Source organism: Heteronotia binoei, chromosome 20 (assembly GCF_032191835.1).
Source record: "Heteronotia binoei isolate CCM8104 ecotype False Entrance Well chromosome 20, APGP_CSIRO_Hbin_v1, whole genome shotgun sequence".
NCBI classification, from domain to species: domain Eukaryota; kingdom Metazoa; phylum Chordata; class Lepidosauria; order Squamata; family Gekkonidae; genus Heteronotia; species Heteronotia binoei.
The window spans coordinates 949,189-967,559 of record NC_083242.1 but is presented as its reverse complement, the minus strand read 5'-3'; the positions used below and the strand labels follow the sequence as shown (position 1 = coordinate 967,559).

Here is an 18,371-nt window from a genome sequence, read left to right as displayed (position 1 = left end):
AGAACCAGGTTTGATTCCCCCCTCCTCCCCTTGCAGCTGCTGGAATGACCTTGGGTCAGCCATCGCTCTCTTATCTGGGAGAACCGGGTTTGATTCCCCACTCCTCCATTTGCAGCTGCTGGAATGGCCTTGGGTCAGCCAGAGCTCTCTTATCTGGGAGAACCGGGTTTGATTCCCCACTCCTCCACTTGCAGCTGCTGGAATGGCCTTGGGTCAGCCAGAGCTCTCTTATCTGGGAGAACTGGGTTTGATTCCCCCCTCCTCCCCTTGCAGCTGCTAGCATGGCCTTGGGTCAGCCATAGTGGTTAAGTGTATGGACTCTTATCTGGGAGAACCAGGTTTGATTCCCCCCTCCTCCCCTTGCAGCTGCAGGAATGGCCTTGGGTTAGCCATAGTGGTTAAGTGTATGGACTCTTATCTGGGAGTACTGGGTTTGATTCCCCCCTCCTCCCCTTGCAGCTGCTGGAATGGCCTTGGGTCAGCCATAGTGGTTAAGTCTATGGACTCTTATCTGGGAGAACCAGGTTTGATTCCCCCCTCCTCCCCTTGCAGCTGCTGGAATGACCTTGGGTCAGCCAGACCTCTCTTATCTGGGAGAACCGGGTTTGATTCCCCACTCCTCCACTTGCAGCTGCTGGAATGGCCTTGGGTCAGCCAGAGCTCTCTTATCTGGGAGAACCGGGTTTGATTCCCCACTCCTCCACTTGCAGCTGCTGGAATGGCCTTGGGTCAGCCAGAGCTCTCTTATCTGGGAGAACTGGGTTTGATTCCCCACTCCTCCACTTGCAGCTGCTGGAATGGCTTTGGGTCAGCCATCGCTCTCTTATCTGGGAGAACCGGGTTTGATTCCCCACTCCTCTACTTGCATCTGCTGGAATGGCCTTGGGTCAGGCAGAGCTCTCTTATCTGGGAGAACTGGGTTTGATTCCCCACTCCTCCACTTGCAGCTGCTGGAATGGCCTTGGGTCAGCCATAGCTCTGGCAGAAAGGGCAGCTGCTGTGAGAGCCCTCTCAGCCCCACCCACCTCCCAGGGTGTCTGTTGTGGGGAAAGAAGATAAAGGAGAGTGTGAGCTGCTCTGAGACCTTGATTCAGAGAGAAGGGCGGGGTATAAATCTGCAGTCCTCTTCTTCTCTGGTCCAGCCAGGTCTTTGCAAGCTTTGCTCTTCCTCTGTAAGGCATTTCAGAGAGCTACTGCTGTCCTGTGGAAACCAGGCAGTCTTTCACTTCGGGGTCAGAGGCAGGAGTTGTGGGGGTGGGAGGCAGTATTGTTCTGACTCTTTGGATGCTGAATCCCTTTGCTGCTTGACACCGAGGGAAGGAAGAGAAATGCAAGCAGACTTCCCATTAGCAGCAGCCGTGGGGCGGAGGGGTTCCTGTGGGAGAGGCCAGGTGCCCAAGAAATCCAGTATCTATAATCTGCAAGTCCTTTTTATGGGGTTTCTGTGTGGGACCATTTCGGGGTGGGGGGTGTACCGGATCTACATGTTTTTTGAAGGGGGGGCAAAATTAAAAAAATGATGCCCTCTTATGGGCCATTCTATCTTATGGCCTCATAGAATGCAATGGACTCCATACCCAATCTGGCGCCCCCCCTCCGTTGGCGCCGGAGGCAAGCCCCTAGATCCGGCCCTGGGGGGTAGGCATACTCCCGACTGGAGAAGAGCCTGGCAGAGTTTCCTGAGAGCAGGAGGAAGAGCAGGGAGGGGCGCGGTCTGAATTCGAACCCAGAGCCTCCCAAACTTTGCAGAGGAGCATGGGTGGTGGTTGGGGGCGTGGTTAGGAGGGCTGCTCTTCTGCGGGGGGGGGGTACGGGCGGGATGTAGGGTTGCCAGCTCCAGGTCGGGGGACTCCTGGAGCCTCCCTTTCTCCTCTCCAGGGGAAGTGGCGTTTGGCATCCCGGCGGGGAGGGGCGGGCGCGGCGCTCTGCAGGCGCTCAGAGGCTCTCCCGCGCGGGGGGCGGGGCGGCGGGGAGGCCCCGCCCCTCGGCAGCCCAGCTGTGGCCAGAGGTGTCGCGCGCCGCAGCTCCAGCGCCAGCCGCCGCCGCGAGAGCGAGCCCAGCCGAGCCCAGCCGAGCGGGAGCAGCAATCGGAGCAGCAGCGGCAGCAGCAGCCGGAGCCTCGTCCTCGGTGCCGGCCGGCCGGGCGGCCTCGCTTCCCTTCCCTTCCCTGGCGGCGGCGGCAGAGCAGGGCTGGCGGCGGCGGCGGCTGCAGCGGCGGCTTCGGCCTCGGCGGGCCGGGCGGGGAGCATGGGCGAGCCCTTCGGGGTGGCGGCCCCGGCGGCGGCGGCGGAGGGGGGCGGGGAGGGCCCGGTGCGCTTCGCCCGCAAAGGGGCCCTCCGGCAGAAGAACGTGCACGAGGTGAAGAACCACAAGTTCACCGCCCGCTTCTTCAAGCAGCCCACCTTCTGCAGTCACTGCACCGACTTCATCTGGTGGGTGAGACCCCCGCCCCCCCCCCAGAAGCTCCCTTCCCGCCGAGAGCGGCAGCGCCCCCCCCCCCCGCCAGCGGCCCCCCAGCCTCCGGGGCAGAAGCCCCCTCGCGGGGAAGGGGGGAGGCGCGACCTGGTCCCCCTTGGGAGGCTTGACCCCCCCCCCTCCCGTGACTTCCCCGGCACCAGCTGGCATCCTGGGAGCCTGGCTGCGGGGGGGGGGGAAGCTGAGGGGGGCTGGCCCGCCGGTCTCGGAGCACGAGCGGCTGCAGTTATCCCTCCCCCCTCCATTAGAATCAGGATCCGGGGGGGGGGTCCGGCGTGGTCTCCTTCCTCTTCTGGTGATCTGCTCCCCCCCCACACACCCTGAGTCCAAATGCCCCAAAGGCCAACGCACCCTTGGGAGTCTCCTCCTCTTGCGGTGGCAGACAGCAGGTGGGCGCCCCCCCTTCCCCAACAGCCCAGGGAAGAAGGAAGGAAGGAGAGCTCTGTGGCTTGCCCTTTTCGCAGATGCCTGCCTTCTTTGGCCCCTCCGGGGGAGCCTCTTTGCGGCACCACGAAGGGGGGGGGGAGGGGAGAGGCTGGCTTGGACTGGGGGGACACCCCCCTTCTGCTCCCCCCCCTTGCCAGGAGCATCCTTTCAAACTAAGGTGCTGGAGAGAGGGAGGGAGGGAGGGAGAGGTGTGGTGCAGAGCCGTGATCTAGGTGGGAGGGGGGCTCGGGAATGTTTGGGGAGGCCGAGAGGGGCCTGGGAGGAGAGCGAGCTGACCCCCGGTGCCTTTTTCCACTTTCAGGGGCTTCGGGAAGCAAGGTTTCCAGTGTCAAGGTGAGTTTTGGCCTTCCTGCATCCTTGAGCGTCTCTCTGTGTCTCGGAAGGACTGGGTTGGAGTCTCTCTTTCCTGCTGATGCTCGGCCCGGGAGGAGAGGAAGGAGGAGCAGGAGGCCGTGGTCTCTCTCGCATTCGGCAGCCTCATGTGGGCAAGACACCTGGCGTGAAGCAGGGGTCGGTCGCTGTTGTTGCCTGCACCTGGGTCTTAGGATTTGAGGAGGGCTGTCTGTGTCTCCCCGGCACCCTCAGGCCTCGTGGCAGGATCCGACACCCTCTCTGTGGGTGCCGCCTCTTGGAAGGCTGGCACCCGTGCCCAGATACCCCTCTGGACAAGCTGCCTTTTGCCAGCTGAAGGCCTGCTTGGCCTGCTTCCACCTGTCTGGAGAGTGTTTGTTCCGCTGGGGAGGGCTGAGGGGGCGCCTTCCTCTCCTCGCCTGGGATTAGGAGACAGGCCTCACTGCCCCGCAGTGTGTTTACTCCCCGTGCGCTCACTAGCAGCGGGGAGGAACCAGAAAAGTTCCGCCCCCCCAAGTTTCTCGCTTCCTCCCCCCCTCCATCCCCTTCAGTTAGAGAGCTGGCTGACTGATAGGAGGCGAGCCAGGATGTGGGGGGGGGGGGGGCCGCCAGGCTCAAAGGGGAAGTGAGTGACTGTGCGATAACCCTGGTCAGATTGGGAGAGGGTGGCGGGGCTGTTTGTAGAAGATTTTGGTGGCTTTTTTGTGAAGGAAGATGGTGCTTCCCCCCTCTCTGGATGAGGAAGAAGTCTGATTTGGAGGCAAAATGGCCCCAGGTGCTTATGGGGGGTGGGGGGAAGTGTTCTGGGCTCTCCTCTTTTGAAAGAGAGGCTCTTGGCTTTGTTGCTTTCCTGTGGGATTCTCTGACAGCATCCTAAAAGATGGGAAAGGGGTTTCTGTTGGATTCTCCATGTCACACAATGCAGAGTATTGAGCTTTGGATGCTTCTGCAAATTGTCTTAATCACAAATCTGTTGAAATGCAGAATGGAGTTGGGGAGTGTGGGAGTCCCTCCCCTTCCAAGTTTTTCCTGGGGAAATATAATCTCTGAAATGGGGATTCTAATCTGTGTTAGGAACTGCAAATACAGAATCACAGCATGGTTGGCTTAGCATGGTACAGGCAGACCCCAGCCCCATATCCACCCATCAAATATTAGTGCATGTTGGGAGGGGGGAGAGAAGTGTGGATGCCGCAGGCCAAAGCCTGAAGCCGTGTTGCTATGTTGCTCAGCAGTGGGTCTTTGCTGTTGCCGTCTGATTGTTTCACTTTGACAAAAAGGCAGGGTCTAGTAGGACCTTTAAGACCAACGCTAGTTTTATTTAAGGTATAAGAAGTATGTGCATAGCACTCCTTGAATAAAACTTCACTACTCTTAAAGGTGCAGCTGGGCTCTTTATTCTGTTGCTTCAGCACAACCTACGTGTCTATTTGACAAAAAGGGCCGTCAGTGTAGAATAGATTGCTTGTGGACAATTTCACCCTCTTTGGAAACCTCCCTTTAGTTCTGAGTTCGAGAGGACTGGGGGGCTTGGCGTATTGTGCTGACTACTCCAAGACTACCCCCTCCTCGTTCCGTTGGCAATTGGGGATTTGATGGCACTTCTCAGTCAGTGGCCTACCCGGTCCGTCATATTGCAGGAGTTAAAGGCATGTGAATGAAAGCACCTAATAGAAGCGTATTGTGTATCCAAAATTGAATGTGTTTAAGACTCTCTGTGGCTAAAGACCTTGGGAGATCAGTTATTCTCTCCCCTCTCCCTTTCCTCTTCATGCACTCCTGCAAGGGTTTCTTAGATTTCTGCACGGTAATGCTTAAAAATATATATTGTTTTAGCGGGAATCCTCTTTTTCTTTCTTGGAATTTTTGGGCTGTTTGTGAGGTTTTACCCCCCCCCCCCCCGAAGGGAATGCTGATTCTTCCATTCTCTGGCCCTCCCCTGAGTATTGGATTTATTTATTTGTTTATTTAGATGTCGAGTCCCCCCTCCTCAGCACACCAGGGCTCAGGGTGGGTTGCAACAATAAATCTCTACAACAGAATTAGAACAACTGCAATGTAATTACACCATGTCAAAACCTACACAGACCATCAGATGAGGCAACTCAAAAAAGGGGGATCAGGCACAAGTGAACAGGTGCTCCCAAGAAAAGATGGTCTGCCTGCGTGCCCAAAGATGAAACCAGATACTGGGCGAGTGGACAAAAAGCCATAGACATTGCACACAAAAAAATGGTGCAAAACAGGGCAATGTAGTTAGACCACTGCCGCCTCCATCATAGGCCAAAAGGGCTTTGGCTGAGACAACAAAAGTCCTGGGGATTTCCTGAGGATTTAATCCATTGCTGCTGGGTGAGATGGGCGGGGGGGTGGGGTTGCCAGGCCTGTCTGTCTATGGGGTTGAAGAGCCTCAGATCTGCGGCATTCCTCCCTCTTCCCAAATTGATCATCGGGGGAAACCATCTGTGATTATTCCTCCGGAGCAATGGCGTCTCTGGCCAGGGACTAGCTGTGGCCAAACACAACACATCTCTTGAAATCGAGGTTTGCAGGGAAGGGAGGGGGGGTGACGACCAAGAGGGGTGTGTCGGAGGGGGCTGGATCCTCCTGGTGCCCCTTTCCTGGCATCAAGGCCCAGCTGGGAGAAAGGAGTCCTGAATAGAGGCAGATGTAGAAAAGTGAGCCGAGACTGGAGGAGCTCTGAATACTGTTTTGCTCTGAAAATCAGCCCCCAACTGCCAGCAGTAATCAGTATTGATGCAGGTAGCCTCCTGCCCACACCATCTCGGTTGATCTTACAGGGCTGTTTTTTGAGTCTACTTTGAGAGGGCCCCTGGCTCTGGGGGGAGAGGCAGGGGTGGCGTGCGCAAGTGTCATTCTTGGATCTGTGGCAGGCGAGGGCTCTTCTGGTTTCAGAGACTAGAGAGACAGAGATCACCTGGGTCTTTGTGCCTCTGCATGGCCCTTGCTGGCCGGGGCCACCTCAGTTTGCCCCAGGGCTGTGCAGAGAAGGCAGCTCAGGAATCAACCCTTCACCCGCCACTCTGGTTTTGCAGTTTGAAACTGAGCTCCTGGCTTTTGTTGTGCAGGTTGAAAAAAAATATCTCCTTGAACAGCGGATGTTTTGGGGTAGTGCGAACAGGCCGAGCTGGAGGTGGGTGGCCGAGGGTAAAATAGGCCTTTGTGTTAGTTAATCACGGCAAAGACAACACTGCGTGGAAAGGTAACCACTGAAAGCATTGCCCTGGAAAGACCCTGATTTTTAAAAACATTTTGTGGGGGGCCGGCCTGTCTTAAGAATGTAGGTAGCCTCTGAGATGTGAGTCTAGGAAGGATCAGGTCCCAGGGAGAATGGTCTGAATCCCTTTCTCACCTGAAGGGTCTGTCTTCTCCAGCACCTGGTTTCCAGCAGTGGTGCAGAGAGGTTCCCATTAGTGATCACAGTGAAGAGGCCACAAACAGACCAAACCCTTTATAGGGCCTTGAGGCTAGAGGTAGAAGGCTGAGGTGGTGCTTTGGGCTTCACTGCTTCAGGCAGTAAGTGAAGGATCCAGTGTCCGAGAGCTGTTCTGTGTTATCACTCCTTGCAGCTAGAAAGCCAGTGCAGCATAAGCGTAGAAGTTTCCTCCCTGGGATGTTAGATTTCTGTTTGCTGAGACCTGTATGTGTGTGGGGGAGAGAGAGAGTCCATTCAGGGCTGGGATCTCCCACCAGAAGTCTGGTGTGAGGCCTTCCACGGGGCCCTCTCTGACTGCTGCTTGCATAGACTAGGGTTGCTCCATTTGTCTTGGTGGGACCCTTTTGAGCCCCTCATTGGAATATTTGTTCTCGCCCCGCCCCCATGCTTGTGGAATCTTAAAAGGAGCCTTTTGGAGTGAAAGAACTGGGACAGATTCCCAGGTTTGGGGGAAAGGTTTCATTGATGTCCATGCCATGCCAGTCTTCCATGGCAGCTCTGCTCACAATCTCCTTTATCTCCCTCCCCCACAACAGACACCCTGTGAGGTGGGTGGGGCTGAGAGGACTCTCCCAGCAGAGACTCTGCCAGAGCTATGGCTGACCCAAGGCTATTCCAGCAGCTGCAAGTGGAGGAGTGGGGAATCAAACTTGGTTCTTCCAGATAAGAGTCCGCGCACTTAACCATGACACCAAACTGGCTCTCAAGCGTCACCCCTCAGATGTAAAGGAGAGCAGTTCAAGAGGGCCCGAATGGGTTTGTTCCCATGAGCAGGCATGTCTGGTGACTGCAGGCTTCCATGTTGAAGCTCAGAAAGGACTTCACATTTGGTGAAGAAAGCCAGTTTGGTGTAGTGGTTAGGTGTGCGAACTCTTATCTGGGAGAACCAAGTTTGATTCCCCACTCCTCCACTTGCAGCACTGGAATGGCCTTGGGTCAGCCATAGCTCTCTTATCTGGGAGAACCAGGTTGGATTCCCCACTCCTCCACTTGCAGCAGCTGGAATGGCCTTGGGTCAGCCAGAGCTCTCTTATCTGGGAGAACCAGGTTTGATTCCCCACTCCTCCACTTGCAGCAGCTGGAATGGCCTTGGGTCAGCCAGAGCTCTAATAGAGAGCCAGTTTGGTGTAGTGGTTAAGTGTGCGGACTCTTATCTGGGAGAACCAGGTTTGATTCCGCCCTCTTCCACTTGCACCTGCTGGAATGGCCTGGGGTCAGCCGTAGCTCTCGCCGGAGTTTCCTTGAAAGGGCAGCTGCTGTGAGAGCTCTCTCAGCCCCACCCACCTCCCAGGGTGTGGGGAAAGAAGATAAAGGAGATTGTAAGCTGCTTTGAGTCTCTGATTCAGAGAGAAGGGCAGGCTATAAGTCTGCAGTCTTCTTTTTCACATATGTTATATGGCTGCAGTCCTTTCAAGAGCCCTGCAAGACAGGCCAGGAAAAGGTGGGGGCGAGAGAGGAAGCTCACAAAAGGTGAGGGGGGAGCACAGGGCTGGCCAGGCATCCAATGCGGGTTCATTGCTGGGGTCCCTTCATCCGGCTAGCTCTCCTTCCTTGGAGGTTTGTCCTGGATGGTGCATGGGGGCTCGCTCGAGCGACGTGGTGGGGGAGGTTGTTGAGACACACTCTGGGGGAACAATCTGTGCTGGCTGGGCCAGACCTGGCAGTCTTGAAGCAGCGGCTGGACAGACGCTTGTCAGGGATGCTTTAGGCTGATCCTGCATTGAGCAGGGGCTGGACTAGATGGCCTCTGTGTCCCTGTCCAGTTCTGTGATTCACCCCTGGACTCTGCAGCACAAAGGAGACTGGGCAGGCGGCCCAAGCTGGCATGCAGACCCGCTGGACAGCTCTGGAGCTCTTGGCTGAGTGAACTCCCTCTTCTCTGGCCTCTCTGTGTTCTCCTTCTTCGCTTCTTCTCCCCTTAAAGCCAGCAGACAGGAATATGTACCTGTACGTTGCCTCTCCAGAGACCTGCCGAAGGCAGCTCACGCACTGAAAAACAACAGAATCGCCAGAACAACAATGCAAGACTGATCAATAGGGAAACCAGCCGCAGAAAGAAGCCAGGGGCAGAATAATCGCATTAAAAGGACATCCAGCGTCCTGAAAGGAAGTCCAGAAGGCAGGCCAGAAGTGGCCGTGTTGGGGCGGGAAGCTCGCTGATGGTGACCCTGGAGGGTCTTCAAGGCCGGAGGGGGACAGAATGGTTTGCTCTTGCCTGGACTGCCTTGCTGACTCCCCTCCAAGCACCGACTGGGGCCGACCCTCTTAACTTGTGAGATCTGATGAAATCAGGCCAGCCGGTCAGGGTGAGGAAACCAGGGGGAGAGAGAGAGAGAGAGAGAGAAATGGAGCCCTCGCAGCTTTTGGGGTGGGGGGAGTCTTCTCAATCAACCCCAGCCAAACTTATTGCATGAGTATTTATTCAGAGCATTTGTATGCAGCTGTTCCATCCTCAATTGGGTCTCTGGGAAGGTTGCACCAAGCAGGCCGGAAAAGAGCCCCTCCACTTCGGATGAAAAGCTCAGATCCCCACATTCGTACCCAAGCTCTGTGATTAGTGGAGAGGCGGTTTGGTGGAGTGGTTAAGTGTGTGGACTCTAATTTGGGAGAACTGGGTTTGAACTGGAATCTTTTGTTCAGTTTTGAGCACCACATTTTAAGAAGGATCTAGACAAGCTGGAATGGGTCCAGAGGAGGGTGACGAAGATGGTGAGGGGTCTGGAGACCTATGAGGAAAGGCTGAAGGAGCTGGGGATGTTTAGCCTGGAGAGGAGGCGGCTGAGAGGTGATAGGATCACCATCTTCAAGTCCTTAAAAGGCTGTCCTATAGAGGATGGTGTAGAATTGTTTCCTGTGGCCCCAGAAGGTAGGACCGGAATCAATGGGTTGAAATTAAATCAAAAGAGTTTCCGGCTCAACATTAGGAAGAACTTCCTGACCGTTAGAGCGGTTCCTCAGTGGAACAGGCTTCCTCAGGAGGTGGTGGGCTCTCCTTCCTTGGAGGTTTTGAAACAGAGGCTAGATGGCCATCTGACAGCAATGAGGATCCTGTGAACTTAAGGGGAGGTCTTTGTGAATTTCCTGCATTGTGCGGGAGGTTGGACTAGATGACCCTGGAGGTCCCTCCCAACTCTATGATGCCCCACTTCTCCTCCACGTGCACCTGCTGGGTGACCTTGGGTCAGCCACAGTTCTCACAGAGCTGTTCTCACAGAACTCTATCAGCTCCACCTACCTCTCAGGGTGTCTGTTGTGGCGAGGGGAGGGGAAGGGAAAGGAAATTTGTGAGCTTCCCTGAGACTCCAAGCAAAGGGCGGGGTATAAATCCAGTGTTCTTCTCTTTCTCCTTCTTAATTTTTTTTAGGTCATAGATAGATCCAAAGGAGTCAGCTGTGTTAGCCTGTTGCTGCAACATAGTAAAGAGTCCAGTAGGATCTGATGAAGTGAGCAGTGTTTCTCAAAAGCTTATGCCACAATAAAATTTGTTAGTCTTAAAGGTACTGCTGGACTCTACTATTTTAATTTTTTGAAAGTAATTATTATTTATCGATGTTTTAATAAAATATTGTTACTCACCCTGAGGCCTGCAGTATGCAGGGAAGGGCAAGTCAAAAATCTAATTAATAAATAAAAATTGGTGAGTCAGGCAGTCTGGGTGGCTGCTGTGTGCTCACTCCCACCCCTCCCTCGGCAGGGCTGTTCTCTGAGGCGCCTTTATTGATAAGAGAGTGACACATTTCCACTTCTCTCCAGGCGTCATTCTCAGTTACCTGCCACGGAGTTGGAGGAAATATGATTACTGCCCCTAATGAGGTTGTGGTTTTATGTTTTGTGAAGAGTGCAAAAAAATACGGTTTGGTTAGATCGTGCTGCAGTGGAGAGGTTTGGAGCGAATGGCAGGACGGTGGCCGTCTGAGAACCTGTCGAAGCGAAGCTCCTAACGCCCTGCTGGCGTAGAAGAGCCGGTTAAATGAAAATGACCAACTGTTGTGGCCTGGACAGGTTTACTCAGGAGCAAGTCCCATAGAATGCAGTTTGCCTTGGCTCTGGGCAAGCATGCTTAGGATTGCACCCTCCAGGAAATAATTTCAAGGACATTGGACATCTTGAGTTGTTTCCAGTTGACTTCCCCTTTGCTCTGTTATTTGTGGCCATGGGTTTCCCTCCCATTTCATGGTCCAGTGGGAACTTTGACGCTGGGTTTCTCTAAGCACCCTTTGTGCCCTGCCACCTTACTTCCCTCCTCCCCTGCCATTTCCTGTCTTTTGTTTGCCCTTTCTCTTCAGCCTCCTGTCCTTCAGCTTTCTTACCTCCTCCTGGGCCCTCTTCCAAGTCCTCACTTTCTGTTTCTGTTACCCGAGGCTTTAATTCTAAGAAGGTCAAACTGACTTCTCACTTCGCTCACCGAAAGCTGGGTGGCTGGCAAACCTCGCAGTTCTCTGCCAGCTTCGTTCCTGAATGTTGGTGAACATTCCATGACATCATAGCCACTCCTTTTCCCAGCCAGCCTCTGAGCATGACTTCCCAAGAGCGCTGCGTTCTTCTCTTTGTGGCCACAAAGGCTATTTTCTGGCCAGAGTCGATATTTTATGCTTATTTAGGGACAGCTGGCTTTTCTGAAAAATGCAAGATTTTTACCAGATTGCTAATGTGTTGCCTTCTCTCACTTAACTGGGCTCAGCCTCAGATACATTCCAGAGTTTTAAAAATCCTCCCTCTGGGTCATTATGATTGCTGGTTCGTCAGTACGCAGGTGTGTACTTGCCTGGTGGTTTCACCTTGGGCTTTTGACCTTCAAGCCCCACTTTGACGAAAGACTCCCCTTTAGAAAGCTACACTGGGGTTGTGGGAGCACACCACACCACACCATCTTTGGGGTGTGGAAGTGCTTCTGATGTGGAAGGCTGTGTGGGTGCCCACTTGGGGATGCGGCTGTAGGTGGGGGCACCCCTGGAGAGCAGCTGGTTTCCATTGAGGTCCTCCTGCCCACACTTTCTCCAGCAGCCTGGCTGAGGCCTGCCACTTAATTCAGCTTCTGTGCAAAAGAATGAGGAATGGGTTTCTTCCCATGTTCCCATTCCATGCGTCCCATGTGGCTTTGCATGACAAGGCAGAAATCTATCACACTTCCCAGAGCATCAGGGACAATTTCTTTAAAAAACTGCCCCAACAGAGAAGAAGGCTTGGTTTGATATCCTGCCCTTCACTACCCAAAAGTCTCCTTGCCACAACAAACAGGCACCCTGTGAGGCAGGTGGGGCTGAGAGAGAACTGCTCTTGGGAGAACAGTTCTGAGAGAACTGTGGTTTGCCTAAGGTCACCCAGCAGGCTGCATGTGGAGGAGGAGTGGGGAATCAAACCCAGCTCTCCAGATTAGGGTCTGTCACTCTTGATTGCTGCACCATGCTGCCTTGACAGAGAAGGGGGTGGGTCCCCAGAGAGGGGGAGGGGCATCCCGAGGGATCGTAGCAAACGTCCCAGTCTGAAAACGGACCAGAGTCCCCAGGGCCAGGTGTCCCTCTCACCGCAGCAGACCTTGAGGGAGGAGAGCAGCATCCTGTTGAGGGTGGGGGAGTGGTGAAAGTGCCAGGCTGCAGTCTGAGGGGCCTGGGTTCAAATCCCTCCTCTGAAGCCCACTGGGACAATCACATTCATCGTCTCGTTGACTTCACAGGGATGCTGAGGGAAGGACAAAATGGTGGCGGGGGGGGGGGGGGAGGAATTGTGTGGAGGACCTTTTTGAGCCTGCGGGCACATTGTGAATTCTGAGACGGCGTGGTGGGCACAGAAACAAAATGGCTGCTCCTGACAAAGCAGCATTTTTAAAAGCTCTGCCCAGCCAATCAGAAGCCTTGTTGGGCAAAAGCCCCCTCCCAGCCCCTCCTGCTCCCTACAAGCTCTCGGCACGTGCCAGAAAAAGATGCTGTGGTGCCCATCGGGCCCCCTGGTGTAGGAGGAAGGGGGGGAGGCCTCTGGTAGACTGACAGCCCCCCCTCTCGCTCCGAGGGCTCAGACATGCCCCTCTCAAAGAAGACAGGATCGTTTTGGGACAGATGTATCCACCTTAGCGAGTTTTCAACAGGACTGGAACTCAGTCCCCCTTCCCCGTTTCTCCCAGCAGAAGGAGGAGGAAGCAGGGGGGGGCCCAAGTCCACCGTGTCCCCCGCCCGTATGTGGGAGGGGCTCCAGGGCGCCCCCCCCCCCCAAGATCAGCACAGTTGGAAGGAGTGTCTTCCTTGCAGTTCCCAAGGCTTCCCATCTGCTTGGCCCTCACACTGGTGCCAAAGGAGGGGCAGGGAGATCTTGGCATGGCTTTGAAGTGTGGCTTGAAGCGTGGCTTGGCTTTGAAGTCTAGCAGGAGCTGGATCTTTGGCAAACCATCCAGAGATCTTCCTGCACATCCTGTATCTGAAAGCATCTCTCTCCGAGCACCGTGTTATTACTTCCTTTGCCCTCACAATTGGATACAAGCTCTTCCGGCACAGAGAACAAATCTTTTCCCTTTTGTCCCTTTGCAGAACCGCTCTTCCTTTTTAAAGCTTCCCCCCTCCCCAAGGGCCCTGTCTGCCCTGCATAAAGGAAGGGCACATTTGAAGAACTCTGGCTTATAATTTCCTTCACCTGCTCCATTGTCTTGGGAGTTCCTTCATTGCATCCCCCACGCCCATGAGTGTTGGAACCGAGTGTGCATCCAGCCGTAGTGGAGGATGGGGCTTTGTTTGGTGTAGTGGTGAAGTGCACGGACTCTTCCCTGGGAGAATAAAACCAGGTTTGATTCCCCACTCCTCCACATGCACCTGCTGGAATGGCCTTGGGTCAACCATAGCTCTGGCAGAGCTGTCCTTGAAAGGGCAGCTTCTGGGAGAGCTCTCTCAGCCCCACCCACCTCACAGGGTGTCTGTTGTGGGGGAGGAAGGGAAAGGAGATTGTAGGCCGCTCTGAGACTCTGTTCTTGAAAGGGCAGCTGCTGTGAGAGCCCTCTCAGCCCCACCCACCTCACAGGGTGTCTGTTGTGGGGGAGGAAGGGAAAGGAGATTGTGTGACCGCTCTGAGATTCAGAGTATAGGGTGGGATATACTGTTATTAGAATGTTTTTATACTATTTTTAGAATGTTGTTATGCTCCCTGAACCCATTTTTTGGGAAACAGCAGTCTATAAATTACCTAAAATTAAAATCCAGTTTCTTCTTTCTTCCTTCCTTCTTTCTTCTTCTTCTTTCTTCTTCCTCTTTCTTTTTTCTTCTTCTTTCTTCTCCGTCTAGCCCCGAAGTCCTCCTCCCGAATGCGTTTGGGAGAACAGTTGGCCTCAACCTGGGGAAGATCTTAAGTGAGGGATTTCCACCCCCCCCCCCCAGCCCTGAAACTCTTTGGGTGACCTTGGGCTTGTCCCTGCACTTCACAGGGAATTCACAGGACTGTCTGATGTGCTTCACGGGGTGGTTGTGGGGTCAGCTGAGCAGAGAGGGTGCATGCTCTCCCAGCTTCTTTCAGGGCCAGCGATGCAACTGTGAGAGCCAAAATGGGTATGTTTCCACCCAGAATAGAAGCAGAGCTGGAAGGGACCTCAGGGGTCATCCCTTTGAGGTCCCTTCTGAACAATGCAGACATCCCCCCACCCCCCCTGCTCCCCCAGTGACCTCTTGGTCCATGTCCAGAGGAAGGCAAAAAACCTCCAGGAGCTCATTCCCCATGGCATGTAAGCAAGCTTTCTTGTGTGTCTTGGTAGACCTCTGGGATGCCTCATGGGCTTTGGGAGAAGTTGGAGGCCAAAGGTCACATTCTGTCCTTAGGAAAAACTGAGATGGGTAGGAAGTGTGCTGACCCTCTGGGCTGCGTGTGGGGCTCACAAACCGGCTGCTGTCGTGGATGCTGGGGGGCGGAAGGTGGAGCCTTAGAATGGAGCATATATAGCAGGATCGTGGCCTTCTGTCTTTCTGTGGTCAAGAAGCGGGACCCTTTGCTTGCCCTCTCTGTGCTTTGGGCTGAGCCTTCCCCCCCCACTGGCCAAGATTCAGGTCAGGCGTTTCCATCCTCTGCTAAGCGCCGATTGGCCGCTCTCGCTCTCTCTTTCTCTCCCTGCCTTGCTTTTCTAGGACATCTTTGTCGATAATTAGGTTGCTAATTAGTTCATAATACCTGTTTAAAAATCTCTCAATTAAGCCTGGGAGCAGATTGGAGTGGAAGTAATTGGGAATGCTAATAGGCAGCAAGAGGCATGTATGCGTCTGGGCATGGCAAAGGCATGTTCACCCCGTGGGGATTTGGCCAGAATTGCCCCAAGAAGCATCCTCTCTTCCCATTGTGGACGGGCTTCATCCGCTGCTTTCTGGGAGTTTCCCCTGTGGGTGTGACCAGGGGGCTGAATTCCCTGCCAGTTGCCCAAGATGGAGGAAAGGGGGCCGTAAGAGACACAGGTGGTGTGCCTAGAAGGGCTGGTGATCTAGTAATCCAAAAGTGAGATGATGTTGATGGAGGTGCTACTGCATAAATTATTGTGCTCTGGGGCCATCCTTCTTGAGCTAAGACAAAAATGTGTGAGCCGGAGGCTAAGAATCTGTGAGCTAGCTCACACTAACTCAGCTTGAAGGGAATACTGGGCAGAACCCATGCTGGAATACAGTGAAGAGTGAAACACATTGCAAGGGAGGCTTTGAAGACTGTTGGGGGGAAGAAGTTCTGTGGAAAAAGGCTGAAGAAACCACAGGATCATAGAGTTGGAAGGGACCTCCAGGGTCATCTAGTCCAACCCCCTACACAACACAGGAAATTCACAGATACTCCCCCCACATCCTCAGTGACACCTGCTCCGTGCCCGGAAGATAAGTATGTATGTATGGCTGAACATGGATGTTCCTCCCAAAGAAGACTTATAGGGCAAAGGGCCACACTCTTCAAGTACCCTCCATGAAAGAGGGCCAATTTGTGCTTCTCCATGGATGTGACCAGATCTGAGAATCTGAAGTCCTCATGTGGGAGATTTGGTGGGACCTTAGGAGAAACATCCTAACAGAAGACCAGTCTGACACACCAAGTCACATGTGGGGGTTAAGGAAAAAGGAAAGGAAAGGTCTCCTGTGCAAGCACCAGTTGTTTTTGACTCTGGGATGATGTTGCATCACAACATTTTCACAGCAGACTTTTTATTGGGTGGCTTGCCATTGCCTTCCCCAGTCCTCTACGATTTTCCCCCAGCAAGCTGGGGACTCATTTCACCGATCTCGAAAGGAGGGAAGGCTGAGTCAACCTCGAGCCTGCTATCTGAACCCAGCTTCCGCCGGGATCGAACTCAGGTCATGAGCAGAGAGCTCGGACTGCAGTACTGCAGCTTTACCACTCTGCGCCATGGGGCTCTATGTTTGCTTTGTGATGAGAAAATCTCAGCCATTGTTACTTTGCTTTCTCTCCCCCCACCTCCATCTATGGCCACCCTGCTTCCTGAATATCATGCCCTGAAATCAGGACAGGAACAAGTGCCTTTTGCTTAAAAAACAAAACCTCTCAATTCTTCAAGCAAGGAGCTGGCTGTACATGACAGGGACTGGCTGGTACCAGCATACACCCTGTGCTGTATCTCGAATCCATACCTGTGTGGGGAGTGTCTGTGTTCGGCCAGGGGCAGCTGAAACGCAAGTCCCAGCAGGATTGGGACAAGGGGGGGTAGATCACCTCCACCGGGGAGGGCTGCCCCGCAGAGCCAGGGTCAGGTATAGGTTCTGAACTGACCCATATAGCTCTGCCATTTCCCTTCTGGGCTCCTTTTGTGCTGCCAAAGAAAGACCTAGTTGCAAACCACTGCAGAAGCTGAGCATCCAGGTGATCGGTGGATGTGTTTAAAGAAACTGTTGGCTAACGACGGAGCCCAGAAATGTTGGCAAGTTAAAACACTTCAATAATTAGAGAGTTAACTGTGTGTTTGTTAGTCAACAGGAAGTCGTCTGTGTTTACGGTAACCAATCTGTCATCCAGTGAGAAGGCCTGCAAATCTTGTATGAGATCTCAATGAAATTAACTGAACGTTAGTGTTGTGATTGGAAATCAATGTATTGGCTGCTTTTGCATTTTAGGGTCTCTTTTCTAGTCTTTGTTTGGCCTTCTAGCAGTAAACATGTAGGATCTAGTCTGTGGTGTTTTTAGTCCCTGTTTACTCTTCCCTATACTAGTTTCAGTAAAGTTTATTTTCTTGTTTTGAAGCACACGCGTGGCCTCTGGCTCTGTTCATTACGCTGCTGGTTTTAATCTCTGCTAAATAATATCTTTTGCTAAGAATACCGAACACAAAGGCTGCCATGGCAGTATTTCTGTTCGCCGGCCCAGGAAGTGGGTTGCCATGGGGGGCCCCTGCCCCCTTCAGCTTTCTATGGACAACCCAGCAAGACTCCGTGCAAAGGCCAGGGGTGTGTGATCCCCGTGGGGCTCCAGGATTGCTTTTCTATCTCCCCTGAGAGCCAGTTTGGTGGAGTGGTTAAGTGTGCAGACTCTTATCTGGCAGAACAGGGTTTGATTCCCCACTCCTCCACTTGCACCTGCCGGAATGGCCTTGGGTCAGCCAGAGCTCTCGTAAGAGTTGTCCTTGAAAGGGCAGCTGCTGTGAGAGCTCTCTCAGCCACACCCACCTCACAGGGTGACTGTTGTGGGGGAAGAAGATAAAGGAGATTGTAAACCGCTCTGAAAAGAGCCCTGTGGTGCAGAGTGGTAAAGCTGCAGTACTGCAGTCTGAACTCTCTGCTCACAACCTGAGTTCGATTCCAGCGGAAGCTGGGTTCAGGTAGCCAGCTCCAGATTGTCTCAGCCTTCCATCCTTCTGAGGTCGGTAAAATGAGTCCCCAGCTTGCTGGGGGGAAAGTGTAGATGACTGGGGAAGGCAATGGCAAACCACCCCGTAAAAAGTCTGCCGTGAAAACGTCGTGATGCGACGTCACCCCAGAGTCGAAAACTATTGATGCTTGCACAAGGGACTACCTTTACCTTTAAGAAAATTGCAAGAGCCCCGTGGCGCAGAGTGGTAAAGCTGCAGTACTACAGTCGGAGCCCTCTGCTCACGACCTGAGTTCAATCCCCAGCAGAAGCTGGGTTTTCAGGTAGCCAGCTCCAGGTTGACTCAGCCTTCCATCCTTCCGAGGTGGGTAAAAAGAGTCCCCAGCTTGCTGGGGGGAAAGTGTAGAGGACTGGGGAAGGCAATGGCAAACTACCCCGTAAAAAGTCTGCTGTGAAAACGTCGTGATGTGATGTCACCCCAGAGTCGAAAACGATTGATGCTTGCACAGGGGACTCCCTTTACCTTTAAGTCGCTCTGAGTCTCTGATTCAGACAGACGGGTGGGGTATAAATCTGCAGTCTTCTTCTTCTTCCTTGATGTCTTGGCCCCCACCCCCTGGACAGCAAAGCAAGGCCAAGCGCAGACCACCAGCAAGCGAGTCCTCCTCGGATGCCAACTTCTGTCCTTCGTTCTGGATCGGGTGTCGCCTGCTGGCACTGCTCCCAGAATACGCCTCCTTGGGCTTTGGCTTCTTGACAGCCATGTTTGCGCTGATCGGCGACACTTCCAATTTTTGACACAGCTGGTTTTCAAGAGAGGAGGCAAAAAACCCACCCAAACAGTTCTCTTTGGCAAGATCCCCTCCCGCCCACCGCCAAGCAGAGC

The 18,371-nt window shown here is 53.8% G+C and overlaps 1 protein-coding gene across 2 annotated transcripts in view; it reads left to right on the top strand.

Annotated features, from left to right (window-relative positions):
* The first annotated feature begins 2,236 nt into the window (after positions 1 to 2,236).
* Positions 2,237 to 18,371, top strand: part of PRKCB (protein kinase C beta) — a 175,349-nt gene continuing 159,214 nt past the window's right edge. For both annotated transcript variants that reach the window (XM_060260799.1, XM_060260798.1), the window contains exons 1-2: positions 2,237 to 2,432; positions 3,224 to 3,255. In XM_060260799.1, coding sequence (XP_060116782.1) covers positions 2,248 to 2,432; positions 3,224 to 3,255 — 217 coding nt within the window. In that variant the 5' untranslated portion in view covers positions 2,237 to 2,247. The remainder of the gene's footprint in view (positions 2,433 to 3,223; positions 3,256 to 18,371) is intronic.